The 27,933-nt window shown below is 33.1% G+C and overlaps 1 protein-coding gene across 5 annotated transcripts; it reads left to right on the forward strand.

Moving 5' to 3' along the window:
• The first annotated feature begins 1,734 nt into the window (after window positions 1–1,734).
• LOC143246557 (cyclin-dependent kinase 1-like) lies at window positions 1,735–27,021 on the forward strand. Of its 5 annotated transcripts, none has more exons than XM_076493458.1 (7): window positions 1,735–1,828; window positions 11,631–11,681; window positions 15,370–15,526; window positions 19,117–19,240; window positions 22,311–22,645; window positions 24,612–24,753; window positions 26,380–27,021. In XM_076493458.1, the coding sequence occupies exons 2-7, from the start codon at window positions 11,636–11,638 to the stop codon at window positions 26,479–26,481; spliced, it is 906 nt and encodes a 301-aa protein (XP_076349573.1). In that variant the 5' UTR covers window positions 1,735–1,828; window positions 11,631–11,635; the 3' UTR covers window positions 26,482–27,021. The 5 variants fall into 5 exon arrangements, with proteins under 5 accessions (XP_076349573.1, XP_076349574.1, XP_076349575.1 ...); XM_076493459.1 differs by having other exon boundaries at window positions 1,780–1,915; XM_076493460.1 differs by having other exon boundaries at window positions 1,819–1,929.
• Window positions 27,022–27,933: the final 912 nt, after the last annotated feature.

The raw sequence follows: 27,933 nt of genomic DNA on the forward strand, positions 1-27,933 counted from the left end.
GATTGATAAAGACCATGGAGATATAACTGAGAGATATATTAACTCTTACTGTCTAATTCACTAACAGATACTGAACTGATTAGTTCACTCATTTAGACTAACATTTTTATATTGAGCCAGTTTTCTACATAATACAGGAAGCTGCGAGATTCCATAACTGCTTAAGTTTCATGAAATTTCTAGACTTCACCATCACGTTGAAAAAACAAACGTTTTCTAGTGAATAAAAACAACCAAATATATCGCATAACAATATCATGTAATGGCTTTTTGTATCACTGTTATATAAAAATTAACATATACATACAACAAAGAATAAATTCAGAATAGGCCCGGTATGGCCTGGTGGTTAAAGCACTTTAATAGTAATATGAGGGTTGCGAATTCGAATTCCCGTCACACCAAACCTCACTCTTTTAGCCTTGAGGGCGTTATAATGTTATAGTCAATCCCACTATACGTTGGTAAAAGAGTAGCCCAATAGTTGGTGGTGAGTGGTGATGACTAACTGCCTTTCCTTTAGTCTTACACTGCTAAATTAGGGATGGCTAGTGCATATAGCTCCATTGTAGCTTTGCGCTAAATTCAAAACAAACATACAAAATTCAGAATAAACACTCTACCGTTGCAAGAAGATAGAACCACGTGGTATATGTACATACATATACCACAATTCTTTATTTTATATTTCTTTTTCTTTTATCTTAAAAGGAGAACTCGTAATGCATTGGTAAGAGTAACCCATAAAAGATTTTCCATGCTTCTTTTACAAGCTCAGTACTCTCGTTATAAACTTTTGTTCTTGGTTTTGATCATGTATGATGTTTGTGTGCTTGTGTTCTTGTTAATAAAGATTCTCGTTTTGCTTCTTTTTTTCATCAACGAACTTAGTTAGAATTCGGAAAGGGACAAAGCCCCATATTCTGTGACTTGGTATTCTTTATGTTTCTTTGTTTTTCAATTTCGCGCAAAGCTACACGAAGACGATCTGCGCTAGCCGTCCCTAATTTAACAGTGTAAGACTAGAGGGAAGGCAGCTAGTCATCATCACCAACCGCAAACTATTCTTTAAGTGACCAAGTTAGTTGGTAAAGCAGTTCAGCGATAATATTGTGAGCTCGAAAATGTTTGTTTGTTTGTTTTGAATTTCAGTCAAAGCTACACGAGGTCTATTTACGTTAGCCTTCCCTAATTTAGCAGTGTAAGACTAGAGAGAAGTAAGCTAGTCATCACCACTCATCACTAACTCTTAAGCTACTTTTTTTACCAATTAATAATGGAATTGGCCCAACATTATAACGCCCTCACGGCTGAAAGGACGAATATCTTTGGTATGATGGGGACTTAAATCCGTGACTTTCATATTACGATTCTAGAGCCATAGCCTCTGGTCTTGGTGTGCTAAACTCGAAAAATAGATTTTTTTTCTATTGTAGTTCTGCATTCTGATCACTAAACCATAGAACATTCTTTCTCTCTCTCTCTCTCTCTCTCTTTTTTAAATATAATTTTTAGTTAATTATTACAGTTTACTTTTATTATATAAGAATCGTGTCTTATACCATATTCTAGCAATCTGGTATTAATTTAAAGCACTTAAACAGAGTAAAATATTTTTAAAATGAGTTTGATTTTTACAGTATATCAACAAAATCTAATTGCTCAGGAAATAAGGATGGAAAATATCATTATATTCAATAATATTATTTATGCTAGATGACGCTGTATACCTGGCTTAATTTCATTGGTTAATAAAGCTAACAACTGGTTATCAGTGGGGCATTTGAAAGAGTAATTTTTTTTGTTAGGAAGAGTGGTAAAATTGAAGGTAGAATAAAGAGATCGAGAGTTTGAATTAGCATATAAATATATACATATATATATGTTGTGTATGGTTAAACGTTTATAACTTTCTTTGAGTTTGGTTCAGTAAGTTAAAAGTAATTAACTAGTCTTTAGGTTGTAGTGTAATTTATAAATATAAGTCCGATTTGCGAATTAGCAGGTCGTAAGTACTTATCTTTAAAACTGTGAAAAGGAAATGTATTTTAATTATTTAGGCCTCCAGTTAATTGTAAATAGCTACTCAAGAGTATCTAAAAAAGTAAAACTGCTTGAATTGAGTAGGCGACAGTTACTTAGATAATTATGTTCTATACAAAACTATAAACTAACGTTATCCTTAGTTATAGTAAGATACTGTAAATGTAAGTAAACTTATCAAGTGACTTACGACTTCCAAAGTTAATTATGGATATTTATGTGGAAGTATAAACTATAGAACATCAATAATGACATAAAATTCACGCCAAGCGTTTCTGTCTCTTGAAATATGAAGCACAAAACAATGCTTGAGATTGCGACTTTGTATTCTACACTTGTGTTCATGTGGCAGGAACATCTTGTTTTATTTTTCCTTGTGGTTCATATACTTTTTAAAAGTTTTGGATTTGCAGGTATACTTGAACTAAGTATATTCAATTTCAGTAGTAATCAGTACCTTTCTTTCTCAGTTTGGGTTTTGTATTCCTATGGGATGTTTCAGGTTTTATTATTGGATAAGGATTTTTTTTAATTAAAGAATTAATCCTGAAATGGAAGTTTATGCAAATAATTTAACTTTTGTTTTCTCCAGGTTAGTATGGAAATAATAATATGCTGTTCTTCTTTCTTGGACAGAAATCCTTAAATAAAAGTTGTCTTCATACACTATCAGACAGTTTGGAGTTAACATACAAAAATTGCAGTAATTAAACCAGCCAATTCTGGGTAATGGTTACTAACACACACACACACACACACACACACACACACACATAAGGGGACATCTTTTATACCATGAATAAATAGTTAAAGAACTTCAAATGTTTGACATAGTTTAGAATAACAGTGTATTTTTTAGAGTTTGGCAATCTATGAAATTTAATAATTAATTAATCATCAGGATCATTAACTAATTATATTAAACTGATTATTTCCACACAGAGGGTCATACCAAAAAATTAATTCAAGAAGCAATAACCTAGTACAAATGAGGTAATTTTCACAGTAGCAGAAATTTGCTCTGGATTTCAGTTGAGTTTGAGTAGTGCTTTAGCTGAAACAAACCCAAAAATGATGCTATTAAGAATTATGATTATCCACCCAGATGGGTTTTGAGGGAAAGCAAAATACCAAAAGGTGTGATATAAAGAAAACAATCTAAGTTTTTTTTTTTTCACTTTTATTATAATTCTTTCCTGACTTTTTCATGACATGTTTGTTATATATTTTACTTCCAAAAGTAGTTACTGTTCCAAAAATTAGCTTATATTATTTACTATCACGTAAGACATGGATAGTTGGAATAAAAAAATAATAATATTCTGACAGTTGGAAACTTAGTACCGAATTTCACCATGACATAAATTTAATTATAATGGTGTTTATTTTACACAGCACTAATTTGTGTAATTGAAGATGGGTAAAAGTTAATTACCCAGCTCTATGACTTTTGGATTTGTAAAATGTATAGGGTCATTGATTTGAAACTTTATAAAATACTTGTTAACTCTCTATGTATTTGCAATTTTCTACAAAAAAATGTTTTCATGAAGAAATATTAATTATTTATGGTAACTTGCCTTATTTTTGTTTTTTGAACTGAGAAAGTCTCCAGGTTGAAAAGGAATTTACGAAGGAAGCTTTGGTAACATGAGTAACCAATCTTTACATAGTTTTTGGCTCAGATATTGTTTGATATGAATTTATTTTGCCATAAATAGTAGCTAGTTAAGACAATAGACAGTTTTGGAGTATAATCAACTCTGGATCTGGTAACTAAGTAGTAAATAAATTTTTCAAATTTTTCATAATGTAACTAGTGATAAGCCTGAAGGAAGTGAGTGAATCTTTCCATAAATTAACCTTGCTGTAATGTAGATTATCTCTGAAAGTTGACATTTAACAAGAACAAAAGAATTTTGCAAATAACTTGAATTTAGAGGAGGCAAAAGCATTGAAAATTGTAAAAATGTAGCATGAGTAATAATGGTATATTACTTTGGGTGTGTGTGTGTATATGCATGAAAATGGAAGCATGATTCTTTATGTTGTTCAACTGTTTGGCCAGTCTGATTTTCTGTTGTACATTTGTTGTTTATTAGACATCTAGCTAAAATTAATACTTCCCAGGAAAAGTTTCTTTGCACCATTATAGTGGGTAACATAAAAGTTGTTCTCTATTCACCTTTACCCTGACTATTTTCTCCAAATCTTTCTGTTTATTTTGTGTTCCCCTCAGAGTGGATTCCTGTAGGTGGTGAAGGGACCTCCCAGGGAGGATTCTATTCTTTCAGTTTACCTCCTGTGGGATCTAAACATCCACCCACGTGTTTGCTGTGCATGGTGACCTATAAATGGGAGGAGAGGATCCTGGTGGTTCAGGGGTCCAACCCTAACACACCACTTTAGCCTTAAATTCCTGTAGACAGGCGGCCCCTCTTGGGTCAATCAGCTGGTCCACTTGTGCTAGGTTCAACCAAGTACCAGTGTTGTATGTTTTCAACAGGTGTTGTGGACATTGTATCTGATGCTGGTGTTTGGGTATAGTGCTCATGAAACCCTAGCATTGCTGCAGTGTTCTTGCTTGACATTGTAATGCGTCCCCTCGTAGGGCTCCATGGTGGGTGGGGTCAGTGGGTACTGAAATTTTTCTTTTTTCCTATGGATCCTCCAATAACAAATTTAAATAAAATAGTGAAATAACAGTCAATAGGTAAATGACCATGTCTTGTCTTGAAGATCCTGAGCAGCAATCTTCAACATCTGTAACACCTGCATCCCAGTTTCTTATTTACATTCTCTTTCAGAAAAACCTTTAGGTCAAATATCCCCCTTTTTTATTCAGAAGGGACTAGAGGGACTTGCTGGCTCTCCAAAGTCAGTAAAGAAGCTTCTATCTGGAGACATATTGGTGGAAACATCTACATCTCAACAGACTGAACTCCTGTTGCATTCAAAGTCAATTGGGGATATACCTGTAGAGGTTACACCTCATGCTACTTTGAATTCATCATGAGGAGTTATTGTTGAGAGGGATTTGAAGAACATCTCAGAGTCAAAGATACTCTCTGGTTTTTCCACTAAAGGAGTTTCTGCAGTGAGGCATATCTCCAATCTCAAAGATGGAATTATGATGCTGACCAATATCCTCATTCTGATATTTGCATCACTACGTCTACCTGCCACCATCAGGGCAGGTTATCTTAAATGCAGGGTACAGCCATACATTCCAAATCCTCTCCAACGTTTCCAGTGTCAGCGGTTTGGTCACTCAAAGATGTCATGTCGTGGTTTCTTGATGTGTGCTCGTTGTGGTGGCAAGGACCATGATGCCTGTGAGTTTGAAATGAACCTTCATTGCATCAATTGCAACGACTCTCATCTGTCCTACTTTTGTTATTACCCTAAATGGTTGGAGAAAAAAGAGGTACAACATTTAAAATGATTCGTAACATTACTTGTCCTGAGGCTTGAAGGTTGCTGTCCACCACTTTTTCTTGGATGTACACTGCTGCACTTTGTTCCACTACTACAGTGGGAGTGTAGATGGATCTCTCTGTGCCTCCAAATGAATTGTTCTCAAAACAATTGAAAAGTCTTTAGAACTCCATGGTTAAAAAGGTTGATGAATCAACTTCAACACCCATCTCTATCCCTTACATACATTCCAACAAATCCCAAGATCTACTTCCTTTGGTTCCAGGTACAGGCATTTCCTCAGATACATCTTCTTTTTTCACCCCAAGATGCAAAACGATCATTCGTCCACATCCTCAGTCACTGGAATACCCTTCCAACAGCAAAGACCTGCTCAATCGATACAGAGCAGGATCTATGGAGGTCGATAGACCTCCCTTGAATAAGGACAGTATGGAAAAAAGATGTGGCCATAAACAGAAAGGTTCTCCACCTACTTCATCTATACATAAATAAAAATGGCCACATTGATACAATGGAACTGTCGAGGTTTACGTTCTAATCTGGATGACATCAAAACACTGATTGCTTCCTACCATCCTGTATGTCTTTCCTTATATTTCTGAAACCTGCCGATACAGTCACCTTTCGGCAGTTTTCTTTGTACAGAAATGACAGGTTGTGTGATAGACAAGTGCATGAAGAGGTGAAACTCTTGGTTGACCAGCATGTTCCCACCCTGTCTTTGCCTCTCGACACACCCTTGTAGACCATAGCCATCCGTGATTTCCTTGGGTCATATCATCACTGTTTTTCTCTCTTCCTGTCACATGAAAAAACATATGATCAATCAGATCTTTATGTTCTCATTAAACAGTTTCCGTCTCCCTTCTAGTTTTGGGTGACTTTAATGGTCATCATCTCCTTTGGGGAAGTGCTGATATTGATAGGAGGGGTCGCTCTGTAGAGCATATGCTCTCTGATTGCAATCTTTCTCTTTTCAGGGTTGGTTCTTCTACTTATTTTCATGCACCTAGTCAGTCCTTTACTGATATTGATCTCTCAATTTGCTCCCCTTCACTATTCTCCCATTTTTCATGCAGGGTTGACAATAATCCACGAGGTAGTGATCATTTTCCTAGAATTTTGAGAGAGATTGGCTGCGGTCTATGCCACCTGACCTGTGTACCCCGTTGGAAGCTGGATCAGGCAAATTGGCCCTCTTTCACTACTCTCGCAGAACTTGATCCTGCCATAGTCTGTAAGCCATCAATACACGACTGTGTGGCAGCAGTAACTGACTGTATTATAAAAGCAGCTGCTCAATGTATTCCTAAAACCTCAACACTTTTCCCACTATATCCTTATCCATGGTGGAATCCTGCCTGCTACATGGCATGGAAGGCTCAAAAACAGGCTTGGGGTGCTTTTCATAGATATCCCACACTCTCGAACCACATTGCTTTCCGGCAGGCCTGTGCACATGTTCAGTGGGTAAGATGTCAAAGCCAGAAGGAATATTGGATTATGTTCACAACAAGCATATCTTCTACCACCAGTTCCAAAATCATATGGGATAAGATTCGAATGGTCAGTGGGCAATATAATTCTGTCCCCATCTCAATCTTGGTCTCTAATGGCTAGGAAGTAGCTGATACCAGGAGCATCACCAATATTCTAGGTGAAAGCTTTTGCTGGGTCTCTAGCACTTCTGCTTCTTCCTCCACCTTCTTAGCCATCAAGACTTGGGCAGAGTGGTCACCCCTTTCCTTTTGAGCTGTTTGTCTCTATGATTATAATCTTCCCTGTACACTGGTGGAATTCAAACTGGCCTTTCATTGGTCTGGTAGTACATTGGTTGGACCTGATGATGTACACTATGAAATGCTGCACCATATATCTACTGCTTCTCTTGCTATTTTTTGATTATTTTTAATTGGATCTGGCAGGAGAATGTTTTTCCTGATGTTTGGTGCCATGCTGTTGTCCTACCTTTCTCTGAGCCTGGGAAGGATCTCAAGATTCCTTCAAACTACCATTCAATTGCTTTGACGAACTGTCTCTGCAAAACCTTAGAGAGAATGGTTAATGCTCATCTTGTTTGGCTCATCGAATCAACGAACCTCCTCTCGCTTACCCAGTGTGAGTTCCGATGATAAAGCTCCCCCCATGGACTATCTGATTCGACTTGAAACATCAATGAGAGAAGCCGTTTTCTAATGACAACATCTTGTATCAATATTCTTTGACATTGAGAAGGCTTATGATACAACATGGAGGTATGGCATTTTGTGAGACCTCTATATATGGGTTACGTGACCATTTTTATTAAACATTTTTTAATGGACAAGAGATTCCAAGTTCATGTGGGTTCCACACTTTCCTGTTCTTTTCTACAGGAATTTGAAGTTTGTCAGGGCTGTGTTTTAAGTGTCACACTTTTCAGTATAAAGATTAATGCCATCACTGAACAACTCCCTCTCACTATTGCAAATAGGTTTATGTTGACGACTTCTACATTTCATGTCAGTCTTCGAACATAATGTATATTGAGCAGCAGCTACAGACTGCCCTCAATTGTTTACTGAAGTGACCACAGCAAACTTCTCTCTCTCTCTAAAACCATTTGCATGCACTTTTGCCACCAACAGGATATTCATCCTAATCCTGAATTCCGTATCAGTGAAGTTGTGCTGCCTGTGGTCACTGAGACAAAGTTCTTGTGGTTTATCTTTGACTGTAAGCTGACCTTTATACAACACATCAGGCAGCTACAAGACAAATGTACAAGAGCACTGAACATCCTCCATGTCTTGTCTTCCACCATTAATGTTCTATACTAAAGATACATCATCCTCTTATTTGATCGAAACTCGACTATGGATCACTGGTCTGTGGCTCTGCTAGAACCTTGGCTTTAAAGATGCTGGACCCAATTCATCAGCAAGGACTTCGGCTCTGCACTGGGGCTTTTTGTACTTCCCCAGTTCAGAGCTTATACATAGTCTCATGAACCTTCTTTGCATCTCTGCCATTTGCAACTATCTTTACTATATGCTTTGAAACTTTGTTCCTTACCAAAGCATCCCACCTGTGGTTGTGTTTTCCTTCCTTGTTGAGCCATGCTTTTTCAGAACAGACGATCTGCCATTGCTCCTTTTGGTCTTCTTATCCAGGTGCTGTGAATAAATTGGGTCTGTTCTTGGATAACATTGCTGTCTCCACTGGTCAGCACATCCCACCATGGCTGATTGGAAATACTGTGTTATTTGCTGAACATCTTTTGAACCATCCTTTCATTGCTATTTATACAGATGGTTCGAAATCAGGTGACTGTGTGAGCTGTGACATGGTTTGTTGTGGTTTGGTGGTTGTGTACAGAATCCCCTCTACAGCTTCTGTGTTAACTGCTGAACTGTATGCCATTTCTCTTGGCCTGGATCACATATAAGCTGAGCAGTACTCAAACTGTACTATTTATACTCACTCGCTTAGTTCTCTACTGGCCTTGGAATTGCTTCACGTTGGTTCACACCTTGTTCTTGCTGATATTCAAAACCAACTGGCCCATTTCTCTTTAACATCTACTTCTATCCAGTTTTACTGGATACTAGGCCATGTTGGTATTCCCGTGGATGAGCTCATTGACACCTCAGCTAAATCTATCTGCTCTGGCACTATCACTGCTCTGCCTTTTCCATACATGGACTATGGTCCTGTATTTGAGGCTCGGCTCTGTACCAGCTGGCAGTTGACTTGGAGTGAGCACTGCAAAACAAGCTTTTTCAAATAAAACCCTATATTGGACCTTGGCCATCTTGCTTCCATAAGGATCGGAAAGAGGAAGTTGTTCTAACTAGACTACGCATTGGTTACAGTTTTTAACTTATTCTTTTCTTTTATCTGGAACTGATGCACCAGTGTGTAGTCTGTGTAACACTCAGGTCACAATAAGCCACATTTTACATTCTTGCTGTCATTATGACTCAATGATGGCACCATTTTAAACATGTTCTGTCTCAAGGTTTGTCCATAACCTTAGACAGTGCTATTGGTGATGGTGACACTGTCCACTTTGGAAATGTTTTCAGTTTTTTAAAGGCCATTAATCTTTTTAATGCTGTTGAAGTTTTTTAATTTATACATTAGACATTTTTTAATGTGATTCCATTTTAAGAATCAAAGTCCATCTAGTTCAATTTGAACTTAGAAAATGGATGTAATGTCAAATAACTCAAAACCAGGACTGGAAAGACCAACTTCAGGTGACTAACGGTGGCTTTTGTACTTACTTGTTAGTCTTCCTGGGGAGTTATGATCATTACAGTTATGCTACAGAGAGTTCTTTATAACTTGTATTACTGTAGTTTTTCTCTTAACGTTATAGACTAGATGTAAACATTGGTTTTATTTATTTATGTTTTTAAAAAAACAACATGTTTTGTTTCCTTGTATGAATTTTACTAAATTTAATTTTAACTTTTTACCAGATGTTTGGTGCAGGTAGCCTAGCTGCTTTGTGCCATAAAACACCAAATTAACCAACCAACCAACTTTTTTTGTGCTCAACTATTTAGGCTGCATTAAAACTCCTATGAAAGTCTTGTTTTCTTTGGATGTCAAGTGATATCCCTTTTGAAACTTGGTATCTCTCAGATTACATGTTCATTTGGATAACATTCATCCAGAACTTTTTAAAACTGTGAAACATGGAAAATAAGGTCAGTAATTGATTGGATGACCTGAATTATCTTTGTCCAGGTTTATCTATTGCTTAATTGTTTGTGTGTGAAGTTTAGGATTTTCTTCTCACTTTCCATGTGAGAGTATCTTTTTTTGACCCTGATAAACCTCACATCCAAGAGGATTTTGTGCACTTGGATTTTTATTGTCAACTGGCTATAAGTGGACAGTAAAGTTTACCCATATATCTTTTGTTTATTTTTAACAAACTAGAACTGTTGCTGTTCTTCACTTAGATGTCTGTTTTGTTATTCACTTGCTATAATGGTCTTCATTTTCCATTCTTGAACACCTCCTGTCTGCTCTGAAAATTATTTTTTGCGTGTTACTGTGCTTCCAACAGATTGGCTATTCTGCTAATACTGATTTAATGATTGCTTCAATATTTCCATGGTTAATGAATTATAAATAGGTATCTCACTTCTGCTGTAATTCACTAGATTATTTTTGTTCTAGTAATATTTTCTCTTTTCCTTTTTTTTTTTAAGGATAACATTTCCTACATTTTTTGGTGCTGAAATACATGTTTTTGGATTCCAATGCAATGTTTGATTCACTTTTCGTGTTGAATCAAACTCTACAGTGGAGTACATTGATTATTTCGATGTTTTGTACTCAAGTACAAAGTTGCATGTTTCAAATATTCTTCCTTTTCTTACATCATTGTTAACTGGGACATTTGTGTCTTTTCTCTGAACATATGATTGTCATCAACTGATGTATGTCTGATTTTGTAATCCAAGAAATCCATGACTAATTCTAATACCTGGGTATCATTTTCATCAAGGTGATTCACTGGATAGCTTCTTCAAAGGGTTTTTCCATCTCGTGTTCTATATTTCACATTGCTGACCTTTATGGTGGTGTTTCAACATTTCTAGTGTTGAAAGGGTCAAGTTTTACTTACCTTTTTTTGTCAGCTGCAGTGAACCATTAAACATTTAAAAAAGCAGATTCATTACAGAATCTCTCACTTTTATGAACATTATGACTCAATTGACGTACAAAAGGAAATTTTAAAACTGATAAATATGAAAAATTAATCAACCAAAGTGGCTATAGAGAAATTTAGCATGGCGTCTAATATTGTCAAAAAACTTCTCAATAAACATAATAATTTATATTTGATAAATTTATTTTTTAGTAATGTGCTGCAATTTTAGAAAAATGAAAACATTGTATGTTGTGAAATATAGGGGAAAATATATTGGATTTGATGTGATTAATAATGTATAATTAATAAAGTTCTTCAGGCAAAGATGAACACAAATAAGCACTTGTAAGTTATACTGTAGTACTTCATGTTTTGTCATATTGTGTGTAGTGTAATTAAACAGAGAGTAAATGCAAGTCCTTAATGTGGAATATACAGTTTAACACATGGTAATTTTCAGTTATTTAGTTTTACATTTCTTGTTTTATCCAAGGAATCATGACAACATTTGAAGATTATACAAAAATTGAAAAAATAGGTGAAGGTAAGCTTTCTGCAGTACCATTTTTTTAGAATATTTTTGTCACTTGTAAGTTATGTAATAGTAAACATCTTTACTTTCATTTACACATCAAGGAAGAAGTTTTTTTCATTTTTTTGTCTGTTTCTGATGACTTTTGTACAGTGATTGGAGTTTAAAGTTATTAATAGTTTTATAATGTAAATATATTGTTTTCACTGATTGGCTGAAATTTTGCAGACATTTCTTAAGATGGTCCCCATCAATTTTGTGAAATAATGTTAATAAATCTGTAGAAAGAATGTTTTAGAATAAGAATTGTATGTATCATCTGCTAATCTTTCTAAAATTCATGTGATATCCAATTAATGACATAGTTAAATGATAAAAATTTATTGTTTACATTACTTTGAATATCTATATTAATACTGCTTATCATTTTGTCTGTTTATAAGGACAATTTAGACAAAAGGTAAAATGATGTGTTTTTATTAGGCTGTGAAGTGAGGGTAAAGGAAGGAGAAACCATGTTTTAAAAGTATTTTTATGTAGAGTAAGTATTTATGGTATAACATAGTTTAGGCTGGATGATTATTTATTTTTAACATTTAATTTTAATACCTTTAACAAAAGCTAATCAAAGTATAGTTAAATCTGGTATTTTAATTACAAGAGTGTGTATGCAACATGCCACATGTTTTCTGCCTTTTTTGTCTTAATATAGGAACTTTTCAATTTTTTTAGTTATTCTACTGAGTGTGTGGTTTCTACATATTCAAGAAAGTTTTAAATTCTTTTGGTATTGCTACTTACTTTTCTGTGTCATTTACCACAGATATCACTTTGTCATCCCTTAAAATTATTTGTAATGCATGAAGGTTTAAAGTTTTCTCTAATGATAAACCAGGTGATATCTCAAAGTTACAACCTCCTTTATTTTCTAATGGGAACGACTGGTCATGTGGAGAGCAAAAGTTATATTGGGAAAAACTTGTCGGTGTCAAATACAAAACGTGATCTTTTTCAAATTGGAACTGATTTCTACACAGCATACGCTTTTACATTTTTATCATCCTACACACCTAACTCATCTTGGATTTAACGTTATTACAATTTAGATAGATTTCAACAACTGCAGTTTTCCATTTGGACCTAAACAATACACTTGTGTGTTTACATTTGTGTCCATTCTAATTCTTTGCACAAACTCAGTTTCAAAGAAATCCAGGATTACAATATTTCCCAATCAAACCTCCTGTTACTAAGATCTATCTTATTCATTCTTTGGATAAATCAGTTTTATCTGAAAATATCTCAAATGTGTCATATTTTTGAGAATTAGACCAAAGTTAACAAGTAACAGATATAAATGGATGTGAAGGAAACTATATGCCTTTACCATGTTACAAAATTACCATGCCTGTGTAATCAATTGAGCATCATTGCCACAACAAAAATGAATATTTACTTGTGATAGACAAGACTGCTTACTGACTGTGTGCCAACACAGCAACACTATACTCGTATCATATTGTGAAGCCATGTTTTGATTGTATCAATACATCATCAGATACAATTTGTGTGTCTTCATGAAATTTGGCAAGCTTTCAGTAAATGTCATAAATCTTTTGACAGAAAAAAATCAGAATTTCTAATGAATTATTTATTGCTAAAAACTAAACATTCAATGAAGGAAGATGGGTATTGAGTATTAGTTGTTGTTTTCATTTCTTTTATCAAAACCATTACATGCAAAGTAATACAATAAATTAACAATAACAAAATGGACAAACAAATATTAACTTTATTAATTTACTACTTTTGGCAGCTGCCATTCAGTTGATCAAACCTGATGATTTGAAAAAGCACCGTAATGTGTGAACTACTGAAATGAGATGATACAAGTAATACAGATAATAAATTACAGATGAGACTGTCAAACCTTGTATCAACATGCTCATTACACTTTTTTATCTAGATACATATTGTTACAATGGCATCAATATCTAGATACATGTATTGAATACAATGATAAATATGCACCCCTATTACCCACTAACCTTTGTTTATGTTTACTGTTGTGCCATACTTTTCATGTATTAGTTGCGAGTAACAAAGAGGCTCAATCAGGAATTGTAATATAGGTTAAATTAGGCACGGCATGGCCAGGTTACACCAAATTGTTCGGCCTTTCAGCTGTGGGGGTATTGTAATGTGATGGTCAATCCCACTATTTTTTGGTAAAAGAGTAGCCCAAGAGTTGGAAGTGGGTGGCAATGACTAGTTGTCTTCTCTCTCACCTTTCACTAGTAATTTATGGATGGCTAGCACAGACAGCCCTTGTGTAGTTTTTCACAAAATTCCAAACCAAACAGATTAAATTTGAATTTTGACATTGACCAAGTTTGTCTGAAAGAATCGTACCATTTGGTTTTATTTTAAGTTATGTTCGTGAAAGAAGATTGGATAACACTTGATCATGTATGTTTCTTTCCCTACTTGTATTTCCAGTTAAGAAATGAATGACATCTTATTGGATCTCCAGTTCATTATGAAATAATGAAATATTTTTTGCAGCTGACTATACACTGTGTTTTAACTTTTATTTGATCAAAAACAATAATCTTAAACACTATTCTGACAATGAATTGAAAACTTTTGTGAGATTGTCCAGTATATGGACTTCCATCAGAGTTAAAGGTAGGCTAAACAGGAGGTTCACTGAGTATTGTACCACAGAGTACAAGTCTTTCTGAGTTCAACAAGAAAGAATCATCACACAAAATGTCTCAACAGGTAGCTTTAATAACAAAGTACGGTAGGGGTACTACATACACAGAATGAAATATACTCAAGGCATGTATTTGTATAAGTGCATGGAAGAAGTAAGAAAAAAATAGATATGCAGAAAGAAACATTCATTTTCTCTTGCCAGTATAATGTGAACCTTTTTCCTCATAAGCTAAAAGAAAAGGTTACACTGTGAAAATAAAATCCTGAAATAGTAAACCCAATTTGAACCTTTACAGTAAAACAGCTACTAAATGATAACTTAAAAGATCTCTAATTCAAAAATATCTGAAATATACATATGTTTATGAAAGCCCATAAAATTTTACCTAACAGGAGAATGTGGCTTCAAATACCAAAATTTAAGATAACAACAAACAAACCAGGTTTCTTATGCCACATTTTGTCTGTAACTTCAAATCACTCACACTAATGTAGGGACAGGAAACGTTCCCCAGTCCAATACAAAATTGGTCAACAGAAAAGAGTGTCATCTATTGTGAAATGTGTGAAGTCATATTTGTTCATGTAAAATAATATTTTTAGTGAACAGTTAATGGATCTAAACCCATGTGCAGCTGAAGTAAGGAGAAATCACGTTGCTTAGTTGGGCAACTCTACCTTCAAACTGATTTGAAAGAAAATAAATTTTAAAACATATGGAGGTAGGTTCTGTACTGCATGTGTAGGTATTCCTCTTCAAAATTGTGTTGTGTTTAACTCACATAAGTACTTAGTCAAAAACACTTTTCTGTGTTTTTACAAACAAAAGTAACTTTTTTATAATTTTTTCAATGAGCATTTCTTGTTGGACTTGTATATGCAAATTTGCTTTTGTACTTTGACAGCATTATCTGTCGTTTGCTAAAACAGACAGGTTAAATATCACATTTCAGTAGCCCTAATCACTGAATATTTATAGGTACTTATGGAGTTGTATATAAAGGCAAGAATAAGAAAACTGGACAGTTGGTAGCCCTAAAGAAAATACGACTTGAGAGTGAGGACGAAGGAGTGCCTTCAACAGCAATCAGAGAGATATCTTTACTTAAGGAACTACAGCACCCAAACATTGTTTGGTGAGTTCCATTTTGTGTTAGGAAAAGCTGTTATGTACCCTTGTCAGTGACACATGACCTACTGTAAAAGATTATACTAGAGTTTTTTTTAGTACTAAATCTGTTTTGTTCATGTATTTAAGGTATCTTGAAGAATTATTTTACTGTTAAGCTAGTGAAAAGTATTTAGTAAGTGTTGGTTGTAATGTTTGATCTCATAACAATATGATAAATATGAAAAGAAGGAATCCTCAATAGCTGTGGCTGTAATTAGATCTCAAATTGGTCAAGTGATGGAGTAATGAACTAAAAGTGTGTACTTGAAAAACTCAGCAATTTTATGAACTGTTGTGCAACAGCTAAACTGATTTTAGAGCATCGTGTTGAATGTATTTAATTTCTTTATAGATGTCAAACATATTTTTGTGTAGCATATATAAAATCTTTTGATAAATTTAGTTTACAGAAACTGATCCATCTACTTTTAATTGTCTTTGAAGAAATTAAATGGAGGAAAAATATTAATCTGTTTTTAATCTATGCATCTCATTGGTTCCAAACAATGTTGTTGGTTCTTGACTGATTCCAAGAGATGTGCATTTTAAAGTTCTAAACAGGAAAAACAAACAAACGAGCAACCTTACTGTTTTACATCATGTTAATAAATTCTTCAATGAAATTGATAGAACATGCATTTGGATAAAAGCAAACTCAGAATTAAAAAAAAAAATTAAATTTTAGTTTAGATATGAAAGTGAAAGAAAATGTTTAAACGTGACTTGCAAAACTATAATCTTCTTGCTTCAAGGATTCAGTAAATCATTGTTCTTGACTGTTTCAATCCTTTGTTCAGATGTTAATACATGAACAAAGCATTAAGGCCTAAGTGGCAGATTCTGAAACATTGTCTGTTAGACATGTATTTTGAAGTGTAATTTACTGGGATTAACAATTCATTCTTGAAAGAAAGCATTTTATTGTAGAGAACAAAACATTAATAACAGCTGGGTAGTTAGTGGAACCTGCTAATCATTTATTTGTTTAACTCTGAAATCAGTAACATTCAAATAATTGTGTAATTTCATTTTACATTTGAATAGTTGAAATAATTAGAAATATTAATTTTGATTAGCTGATTATTTTTGAGTTGTGACACAAACTGATCATACAAAAAAAACCTTGAATTACTAAAAATATGAGAAATCATCGTACCAGTATTTTGATTACTTGGATAGAATAATCAAGAGCATTATAAATCACAAACGTTAATTGATAATTTATGTGATGCTTACCTGTGTAAATTATTTTACAATACTTTAAAAAGTATGGTTGTTAGAATAAGTTTTGTGAGGTTAGTGTGCTTATTGTTCAGTTTTTGTTTTCTTCCAATTGGCATATATGGTAATTTTAAAATTTTCTTAAGTCAAACAATCACTAATACTCTATTCTTTTGAGTGTTATCTTTCTCAATTTTGGTAACATAACCTCTAAAAGTATGTCATTCTTATCCATGATCAGTCATTATTGCAAGTTTTTAAAGTATCTGGGAGTTTTAAAACCTACTATAAGGTTAGACCTGTGCTAGCACATACTTTGTTGCATACAGAATAATGCAGCAAGACAACAGAACAAAACTAAGTACCTTGAGAAAAATAGTAGTTAATTGAATTTATTACCTGCCTCTAACATTAAACATAATAATTGCAGGAAAAACTTAGGAAATCAAGTTTTCAATACCAAAGTAAACTTATTACTTAGAGCTAAGCTTCCAAGTGCAGAATTAATCTTTTGCTTGTCTAATGAGCCATTGATTAATGAATGTTTTGTGGATGCTTTCTCCCAGCAAGCTATCAGAAGATCAGTTTTGGCCATGCAAAGGAAAAGATCATTCATTCATGAAACCCATCGATGAATTATTTATATCCTTGTTTTAACTTGAAGATGTGGGTTCCCCATTGGCTAGGTGATACTAATTTGAAAATAGGTATTCATACAGATTGCATTGTTTGAAGCATTTCTGAACAAATTATTCTGTGTTAACAATAAAGCCAGTTCCAGCTTTTGATTTACTTTAAAACTAAGTTCATATTCTTTTTTAATAAAATTAGTTTTAACATAATTTTCATCAAGTCTCACCAATTTAACTGTAGTAATCTTCTGTCATTTCAGACAGTTAGATGATCCATCCTTTATTTTGTATTTGTTCATCTTCAGTGTAAATGTTGATTCTTCTGTTCACTTGTGACAAATGACTGCAACTGTCCTTTTATATACTAGATTCATGATCCTTTGTTTGTTGTGTGTCACAGTGATCAAGTAATTATGAACTATTTGAAACCTTAGAATATTAAATGAATATCATAATTATTCAGTGTTTCTAACATCTAATTTTAAAATTACGTATTTTTCTCAAGGTTTTGTTCTGTTGTCTTAAGGCACTATTCTGGTATCCAACAAACTATGTTGTTGGTACAGACCTTAACATTATACTAGGTTTTTCAAGCTCTCAGATACTTTAAAAAACTTGTGTTAAAATGAATGATTATGGCTAAGAGTCGCATACCATTAGAGGTCATATTGCTGAAATGGAGAAAAAGATAAAATCTTCAAAAATGTAGTTATCTGATGATCGTTTGACTTACAAAACATTCTGTAATTACTCCGGACAGCATCTGGAAGAAAATGCACAATAAGCACACCAACTTTACAAACTTATTCTGAAAACCAACCAACCAACCAACCTGAAGTATTGTAAAAATAATGTTTATTATAAAAAACATACATTTACATTTAAACTGGAAAGGCTTGCAATATCTTGGTAACCATATATCTTTTGCCTTTTTTTACTGTTTTTATACAGCTGAAACAGTCAGTGAAATGTTAAATTTTAAGGTGATTGGGAGTGAAATTACACCTTTATATTATTATTTTTAATTGTTATCTACCACTTAAAGACAACACTAAACCTAACTCAGATACATTTAAACCTGTGAGTGAAACCTGTAAAACTTGTGAAACTATTTGTGTTTAAAATAAGCCAAAAAAAACCTAGATATTTGAAGGTGAAGCAGTATTTTTAACCAGAAACAATGTATTACCATAAATATGGAATACAAGCCAGTGAAAATGTAATTATTCTGGACCTGTTTATGGCACAGTAGAATAATTCACACTATTACAAGAGTGTAATTGATAAAATCTGTTATTATACATGCAACAATGGATTACTTCATGGACATTTTACAGATAGTTATAGAAAATCACATTTGTTATCAATCAAATATAAATGACAAAAATATTGTTTCACAAACCAGTATGGTCTGCCTGCAGAAGTGTGAATCTACAATATGGTCTGCCTGCAGAAGTGTGAAACCACAATATGGTCTGCCTGCAGGAGAAGAATCTTTTAAACATTATTAGTGGCTAACTAGAGGACTACAAAATTATTTGCTTCTGAAAATAGGGGTTAATTTTTAGGTAGAAGTACGCTATTGACAGAGATGTTGTTCACATAAAAATCTTTCTTTTCGTGGTGATACAATGAACAATTTTTTTTGTAATATTTTAGGTTTGAAGCTAAGAAATCTATTACTATTGGTATTGTATCTCAGTTTGCAGGATGTTTTAATGCAAGAAAGTCGATTGTACTTGGTGTTCGAGTTCTTGTCTATGGATCTGAAAAAGTATCTTGATAGCATTCCCAGTGGTCAAAATATGGACAAGATGCTGGTGAAGGTATTTATTCTAAGTGAAAAATAAGTATGTATGTTGTTACAAGTATATAAGGTAAGAATGAGTAGATAAAAATTTAAGTTTAGAAATGTACCACACATTCTTTGGAAGAGTAAAACGCACTCTATTACACAGACTACAGGAACACTTAAGCCTATATGCAAGCTGGTTGAAAAAGTGTATTTGAAATAATAACTACTTGAGTATAGTGTTTTGTAATGTAACATAAAAGTACCTTAGAAAATTAGCATTGTACAAGTTGGTCCATGAAATTTTGGAATCAGAACTAACTAATCATTAAATGGACAAAATTGAGGACCACTGTTTTAGTTCTTTGTCCTGTGACAGGATTTAGCTTCTTGTATTTTTTATGTATTCTATAAAATATTTACATGAGACTTTCCCTTTAAGATAGCATGTGCATTTTTGTGTATTACTGGTTTATTCTAGTGTCTGATATTTTTCTTACATTGTTTAGAAATGTCAACACATTACCTGAGATTTCCATTAGTTTAGTATTGAGTATATGAATTTGGAAATAAATAAATAATTTATCTTCATTGATGTATAAACAAGCTTAATTTAGTGATTATTTTGTAGTCTATATGTACAGTAAATATTTCTTGATCTTGTATGTTTTTCAGTCAGGTTATCCATGTTTTACTGACTTTTATGTTAGGTTGGCTTGTGTTTATCACTTAAGTGAATGTAGGAGATTTTTCTTTTTTTGTGCGTGCGTGCATGATTGATATCCTATTTCAACATATTTCCACTTTATAGTATGGTCTTCACTAGCAAGATGCTGTGAAAATAGTTCATTATCTTCAATTCTATTTCCAGTTCTAACATTTGTGCTGTTTTTGTATCACAAGTGTATTCAAATCTACATTTATAGGTGGTTTTGTAATTGGTGTTTTTTTTCCTTTCACTTGGGCTTTTAGGTGGTGTTTCGTTTGCATTAATTGTGGTCATATTGTACTGTGGCCTTGGACTATTCTGACTTCATGTTATTTGCATATTTTTCTGTGTTTTCAGATAAACTTTAATCTATTGAAATATGGTTTATGTTTATAGTTTTCTGTCTGTTTATTCTAGGTGTTTATAAAATATTCCAAGTATCTGTGGTTAAAGAGTGTTATTGTGGTGTGTTTTTATTCCATCTTAGGTTCTTAAGTATTAAAAATCTTGTTCATTCTCAAAACATATGCAGTGGTGGTTTGATTTACAGTGAAGATGCTTGTCCATGTCTGTGTTGTATGTCTTGGTAACCATCACATCAAAGAATGGAAGTTTATCTTTCTTTTTTCCTTTGAAGTGTGTCAAGAGATATTTTCTGTTTTAAATAATTCTTGAAATCTTCTATCTTATCTGTAGGTGTGGCCATATTAAAAATGTAACATTGACACACCTGAGTCAAATTTTAAGTCTTAGAGATGTTTAGAGGACATTAATTTCAAAATGTTGGATGTAGAGATTACCTAATAGGGGAAGGCCTGTAGTCAGGTTTTTTTCGTGTTAGTGGCAGTAATTATCTTGAAAAGGCCTGGTAAAGTCAGGTGGTTAATGTACTTGACTCGTAATCTGAGACTTGCGAGTTCGAATCCCCACCACACCAAACATGTTTGCCCTTTCAGCTGTGGGGACATTATATTTGATGGTCAATCCCACTATTTGTTAGTAAAAGAGTAGCCCAAGAGTTGGTGGTGGGTGGTGATGTTTAGCTGCCTTCCCTCTAGTCTTACACTGTTAAATTAGGGATGGCTAGTGCAGATAGCCCTTATGTAGCTTTTTGCAAAATTCAAAACAAACAATACAAAATTACCTTCAAGTTAGAATTAAATTGTGATGAAACAGAAGGATGTAGGTTATTCCTATTATTTTCAAGTTCATGGTGGTGTATTTGTAGGGTGTAGGGGTTGGTACACTTGTGAAGAGGTTGGATACATCAAATGTGATCATTGTGTGATATGAGGTTATCATAATTGCTGTAATGTAGACTTAACATGTGAGAATGTTTGACTTGTTAATGGAGATGTTGTTTTTACTTGCTGTCTGTATGTGGGTGAATTTCTGTAGGTACTAGAGTAGCCTTGTATACAAGTTTTCGGGAAACCACACATTTATGTGTACTGGTAGTTGGACTGATTCTATTAAAAATCTTTTTCATGAAGATTTAGTTTTCTTCTCTGTGCTAGTTACCATGTTAGACATCAAGAGCATAACAAATGTACCGATCTGCATGAAATAGTCCATCGAGCCAAGGAGAAAACTGCAATAAATCAGAATGATGCTCATATAATAGGAAAGAAAGGTAAATATTCTATGTCCACCTAACTGGTGACACACTCAGGAAACCCAAAATAGAAGTAATCAGAACCTGGATATCACTCTTGAGAATATCAGACACCAATTAATGCAAAGTCTCTGTTTTTTTGGTAGTTTGGTATAACTTGTAGTAGCATTCATTTGTCCTGTGTTTGAAGGTCTTTTGTAGATATATATGTTTACTAGTTTTTCAAGCATATCATATGAAGATTCTGAATTGAGTTTTATTTTTGAGAAAAAAAGATTTAAAAACACGATAGATTGTAGATTCTCATTACTTGATACTTTAGAATAGTTGTTCCCAAACTCTGTTTGTGGACCTTCTAATTATGATTAATTTTACTTTAGGTGGTAGTAGGGGTCTCAGTGGGATATATGTGCTTCGCTAGCTGTAATAATTTACCCTTCACATAGGCTAAAGTTTGAGATCCACTGTTTTAGTCTTTACAATATATATATTTTTATGTAAATCCCAATTCAAAATATCTTTTGTTCTTTGATACTTATTAACAGGTATTCCCGAAAAATATACGAGCGAAAATTTTGTGTGGTTAGGATTAGCTTAGCTATTGTTGAAGCTAAAGCATTTTTCTGTTCACTTCAAGATGTTTCTGTTCGTGTTGTTACAATTTGCTCTATTTCTGTTAAAAGTGAAGTTAAGAGTTCTTCTGGTTTCAGTTTAGTAATAATGGAATTATGATGTGTTTATGTAAAAAATGTACTTATTCAAATGAAGATTATTTTTCAGAGCTATTTATACCAGATCTTGCAAGCTATATTGTTTTGCCATCAGCGAAGAGTGTTACATCGAGATCTCAAACCACAAAATCTCCTCATTGATCAAAATGGAATGATTAAAATAGCAGATTTTGGTTTAGCTCGAGCATTTGGAATTCCTGTGCGGGTGTATACTCATGAAGTAGTGACATTATGGTATCGAGCACCAGAGGTCCTACTGGGCTCCCCACGGTATTCCACTCCTGTGGATATCTGGAGTATTGGATGTATGTTTGCTGAAATGATGAATAAGAGGCCACTTTTCCATGGGGATTCAGAGATTGATCAGTTGTTTCGTATCTTCAGGTAAGAGGAGTAAATATAATTAAACCAGTCTTAATTTAAATTCTTTTATAGATAAAATCTTTAATCTAATATGTGTGTGTCCATTTTATTACCATGCTTGAAGTTAATCTTTTTGCTTCAAGATTTGGAAAATATCTTGAATGGGAGCTAATGAGATTCCTTTTCACTAGAGTATGGTAGTAATAAAAACCCTCAAATGAAAGTAAACAATGACATAATATTTCAAATACACTATATCTGCTACGTACAGTGCTGACTAAACCTTTTGCTTAATACTGGGGCTTAACAGGCTCGGTTGGATGTAATGGACAGTAGTGGTTGAGATGCTGTTTCTACCATCAGGTATTTGAAAAACTGTTCCATTGTGAACTTGATTAAATTTATGAACTGTAATTTTACCAGTAATTTATTTTTAAAAATTACATATCAGAAGTAGGTTTATAATTTTTATTAATGTCAAATTATTTTTATACTAAATATTTATGTGATCTGAATTATTCCTCATAATTGAAAGGAATTGGAGAACCAATAAGTGTTTTTTGAACTCAGTTTTATTGTTTTATTCACCTAAGGTAAGATAAATAATTCTTAAAAATATCATAGAGTTGGTAGACTATGTGTAGGAATCGCCAAGGTACTCAATAGACAGAATACAAATATGTATGTTAAAATATCAACAGTGACATAGTTTTACTTTAAAGATGATTGTCACTTGCTTTCATTTGTTTCTCTACCCAAAAACAAGATGAGAAATCATTTTTATGATACCACACTAGAAAGTGGCCAAAAACCACCTAACAATCCATTAATAAAACAAGAAAAACCAGAATTTCCAGTTGTAAAAAGTTGTTATATTGTAGCAATAATTGTAATATTATAAAGTTAACTGAATGAAATATAGAATGATGAAAGCTGATATTCTATTCAAACACCAGGCTTTTGATAGACAAAGCCAGTAATGTAGAAATTTTATTCATGTTAAGTTCAGGTGATTGGTTTGCTATACATCAATAACCAGATCAAGTAATATGTCCATTTTGATCTGTCTTGTTTGGTTATTTTTTCTATGTCAGCCTTGTGTATATTTTTTATTTAACAATACATATTTTTCCTAATGCCTGTGCACTTTCTTGTATGAAAGGTTCTGTAGTGTAAAATGTAATGTATAATAATAATAAAAATTGATTTCGTACATTTGCATGTCAGATAATGTACCATGGTTCCAACATCCAGTGTCTTGAAGTGACAGTGACCATTAATAAAATCCTGAGAGGAATGGTGTTACACACATTCCAAAACATTATATTGCAATAGTTAAAGCTCATTCTTTTGTAATAATGATATATTTTTCCACATGATTAACTTTGTATATTATTCATACCATACAGAAAAGCTTTTTTATGAAAGAGTGATGACATACCACCTTGGATCTAAAATATAATTATCTAGCCAAACTCATATAAAAGATATATACAGAGATGCATTATGTTTTACCAGTTGATGTTGATTCAACTTAAAAAAATGTGTACTTCTGTATATAATTTTAACCATTTTACACTTCATAGTTTTTGTGGGGGTATATTTCTCAAATCTACCAGTTACAAGTTTGGACACAACCTAAAATGTAAAAAGCTACTTTTATCAGAAACACAAGACTAGTAGGAAAGTAATTGTATCTTTTGATCATCATTGCTATGGTAGGGCTTTAATATATGTGCTATAATCAGTGTTGATATACTACTTGCATCTTTGCGAGTCCCCCTTTAGCTTAAACCCAAAATATATAATTGTGACTTTTGTCACTGTGTTAGACTGGTAAGTTTCTCGGGACTACATAATGTCCCAACCTGCAAACATTCTTAATTAGGAGTCCATAGGATTTTAAAAAATGTACATATGTATTGAGAAACAAAAGTATTTGATTTAAAATACGTTGATGTTAAATTATGGTTGATGTTTCATGTAGAACCATGGGAACTGCAACAGAAGAAGTGTGGCCTGGAGTCACTGATCTTCCTGATTACAAACCAACATTTCCAAGCTGGAAAGAGAACATCTTACATTCTATCTGTAGTCAAATGGATGACAATGGTATAGATATTCTACAGGTTAGTTTTACTTTTCTTCCCTTGAAACAACAATAACTTGTGTTTTGTTTTATTTAAGACTACTGATTATATTTTTCAACACAATATAAACTTTGAAACATTTCGAAAGGAGGCCTCAATATTATCATAAGGTAAACTATTAGCCCTTGGTTTTGTTTTACACATTTTGAAGCCTTTAAAAAATGTCACATTTATCTGCACAAGTGCTTAGTTTTAGAAAGAAATTGCAAAGTTAAGGATGTGGTGTGGTAAAAAACAAACTGATTTGCATCTTGCAGCTATGAAGCAGATATCAAGAATTCTTTTAATGTGCTGTACTTTCATATTTTTCCTCTTGATTATGTTTGCAGTTCTTATAACTGTTACCACTTTCACTGTTAGATAATTGAGCTAAAGGGTTTACTTCTTAGTGCTTACTAGTAAGATGTTTTAACAACTCAAACTACCGTGTCCTTCCATAAAAAATGACACATTCTTGAGTCTTTTGTTGCGATTGTTTTAATGGCATTACGCTGAACATCAGTTTTACTTGTGATAGCTTGAATGTTGTCATCTGACATATGTATGTTTCAAATGAGGGTCTGCTCCTTTAGGTGAGTGGTCTTCTAACTGAATTGAAGTGTTAAGCTCTTAATACTTGTTAAAAATATCATTTTTATTGCTGGAGAAAAACATTTAGTGTGCTCGTAACATTCTGTTGTATAAGGGAAAATGTAGTAATATGATGGAGCTATCTTGTTCTGTAGCTCTTGGAAAGATAGCCAATTACAAATGTTCAACTTTTATTTTAATTTAGTACCTTTAAAGGCAACTTGAGTGGAAAAGATGTTATTAAAGCAACTTACTTAACATAACTGATCATTTTACCACAGTTCTATTAATATATTTTGCATATGGTTTATATTTATATGAACTCTGATACCTTATTGTTCACCTGTTAAGAGTTGGCATTATTAGCTTATTACACTGTATTACAGTGTACTTCCAAACTGCAATTTTTTATACATGGAAATTCATAATCTCTTTGAATTTTGATTTCATCAAAAATGTAGTATATTTTAGTAAATCAAATAAATCAGCTTATATATAAATACAAGACATAATGTTATGAAAAATTGTAACTAACACAAAATATTTTCTTCATATTATTATCTGTACGCATCTGTAATTGCTATTAATAGTATTAGTTATTTTTAGTACAACTTGTGACTGACTTAGTCATTAATTTGTGCTTTGTGGTATTTCAACATATATATAGGAGACTTTAACCAAGTGTTTGAATCATCCATTTGTTTAAACACGTATTTTAATTACTATGAGACATGCATATATACATATGTTAAAGCTTAAATTTAGCCTTGAACTAATGGAATTGTAGTTGACTATACCAAAATACAGCTAAATATTTTATGTAAATACAGAACACACATATAACAATAAATTCTGTTTAACTACAGTGTGAACAAGTTCATCCCATCTAGTTACTGTACACAAAAAATGTATTTTCAATTAAATACAATAAATGCACACTTTTAGTAGCATCAACTTTAATTTAATTTTTTTAAAAGTGAGCTTGTATGGTGTCAAATAAAATCACAGTTAAGATTTTTTTTCTCCATCCCCCAGAAAATGCTGATGTATGACCCATCTAAGAGAATAACTGCTAAAGTAGCACTTCACCATCCATACTTTGATGACCTGGAGAAGTCTATCCTTCCAGCTAACTGAAGTCTTTTATTATATTTCAAAATGATGTATAAATCATTAATCTGATACTGACCTAGTGTCTTGCATTGATGAATTATCTCCTGTTCAATAATAGAATGTGGTACGTTACATATGTCAGATCACCATTCGTGTGTTCTCTTATGAAGTCTGATGTTGTATATTTTTCTTCTGTGTCATAATCCCATCTCTGTGTTTTCTATCCAATATTATACCTTCCATTACCTGTCACAGTGTTTGGTAATTATCATTATTTTTCTATTCTATGGAAACTGCTTGAGCATTTCCAGTTAATGGTTTCAGGACTCACAACATAAGTCATTGTGCATAGTTTTACATTGTAATATAATGCATGATCCATACTAAATATATTGAATGTATGCAGCATGTGTGAGAGGATACTTTGAAACACTGAAGATTTTTAAACTTGATAAAGGTTACTTTAAAAAATATGTGGGACCACAATATTTGTTTTTTGTATATGATTTTAAGCATGTTTGTAAGTGTAAATGAAAGTTAATCATTAAAGAGATTTTACTTTTAAGATTGCAGTGTACAATATTCTATTTGGATTTGTGTGTGAAACGTTTTTACAACTTAAACAAAAATACATAGTTTTCATTAATCATGATATTAAAACAGAAAAACAAAATTTTATGACAGGTACTTAGTTTTTGGAGGAACGTTTTCTTACACTTTCCAAAACTGGGGTATTCAGGGATAAAATTATCCCCCTTTACTTCCCACACGTGGATGCTATGGAAAATTAGACGAATTTAATTATTACAGTGTCTATGGTTGTTAGTGTATGTTGATTAAGGAATTTGGCAAGTGTCAGTAATGAAATTTAGCAAATGTCTGGTGGATGCAGAAGCAGAAAGAAGACCAAGGCAGGTGTTGTCGATGATAGCACTGATGTGGAGAAGGTGAGAAGCAAACTGGTATTGCTCTGACAAAATAGATTTCAATGGACCTTTCAACAGGGCCACTTGGTGGCTGGGATCTATAAATCCAATGCCATGGTTGGAATCAAAAGATCCAAGAGAGTTAGGAAATACTATACATCCTCACTTGTTGAATAGGAAAGCTGACAACAACTTACCTCATTCAGCTACTAGTGATAACATTTCTTTGGGTAACAAAAGGTGCTGTATGATGCATTAATGGTTACTGAACATTAATCTACCTTTGGTTTTACCAAATGTTAATGTTATTCTGAAGTTTCTTTAAGTTTTTACTTGTATTAAATGAATCAAGTTGTTCTTAGAATGTGGATACACATTGCAGAAGCAGCACATTTTGCAAGAAACTATCAACTGAACATTTATAGGTTTTAAATGCAAATATTTTAAGATCTTTTAATTCTTTATAGCAAGTCTTACCTCAGTATATACATACACTAGTTGTTGTACAATCTTGTTTTTTAAAGAAATCTCTAATTCATTTAATCTGTGT

Source organism: Tachypleus tridentatus, chromosome 3 (assembly GCF_004210375.1).
Source record: "Tachypleus tridentatus isolate NWPU-2018 chromosome 3, ASM421037v1, whole genome shotgun sequence".
NCBI lineage: Eukaryota > Metazoa > Arthropoda > Merostomata > Xiphosura > Limulidae > Tachypleus > Tachypleus tridentatus.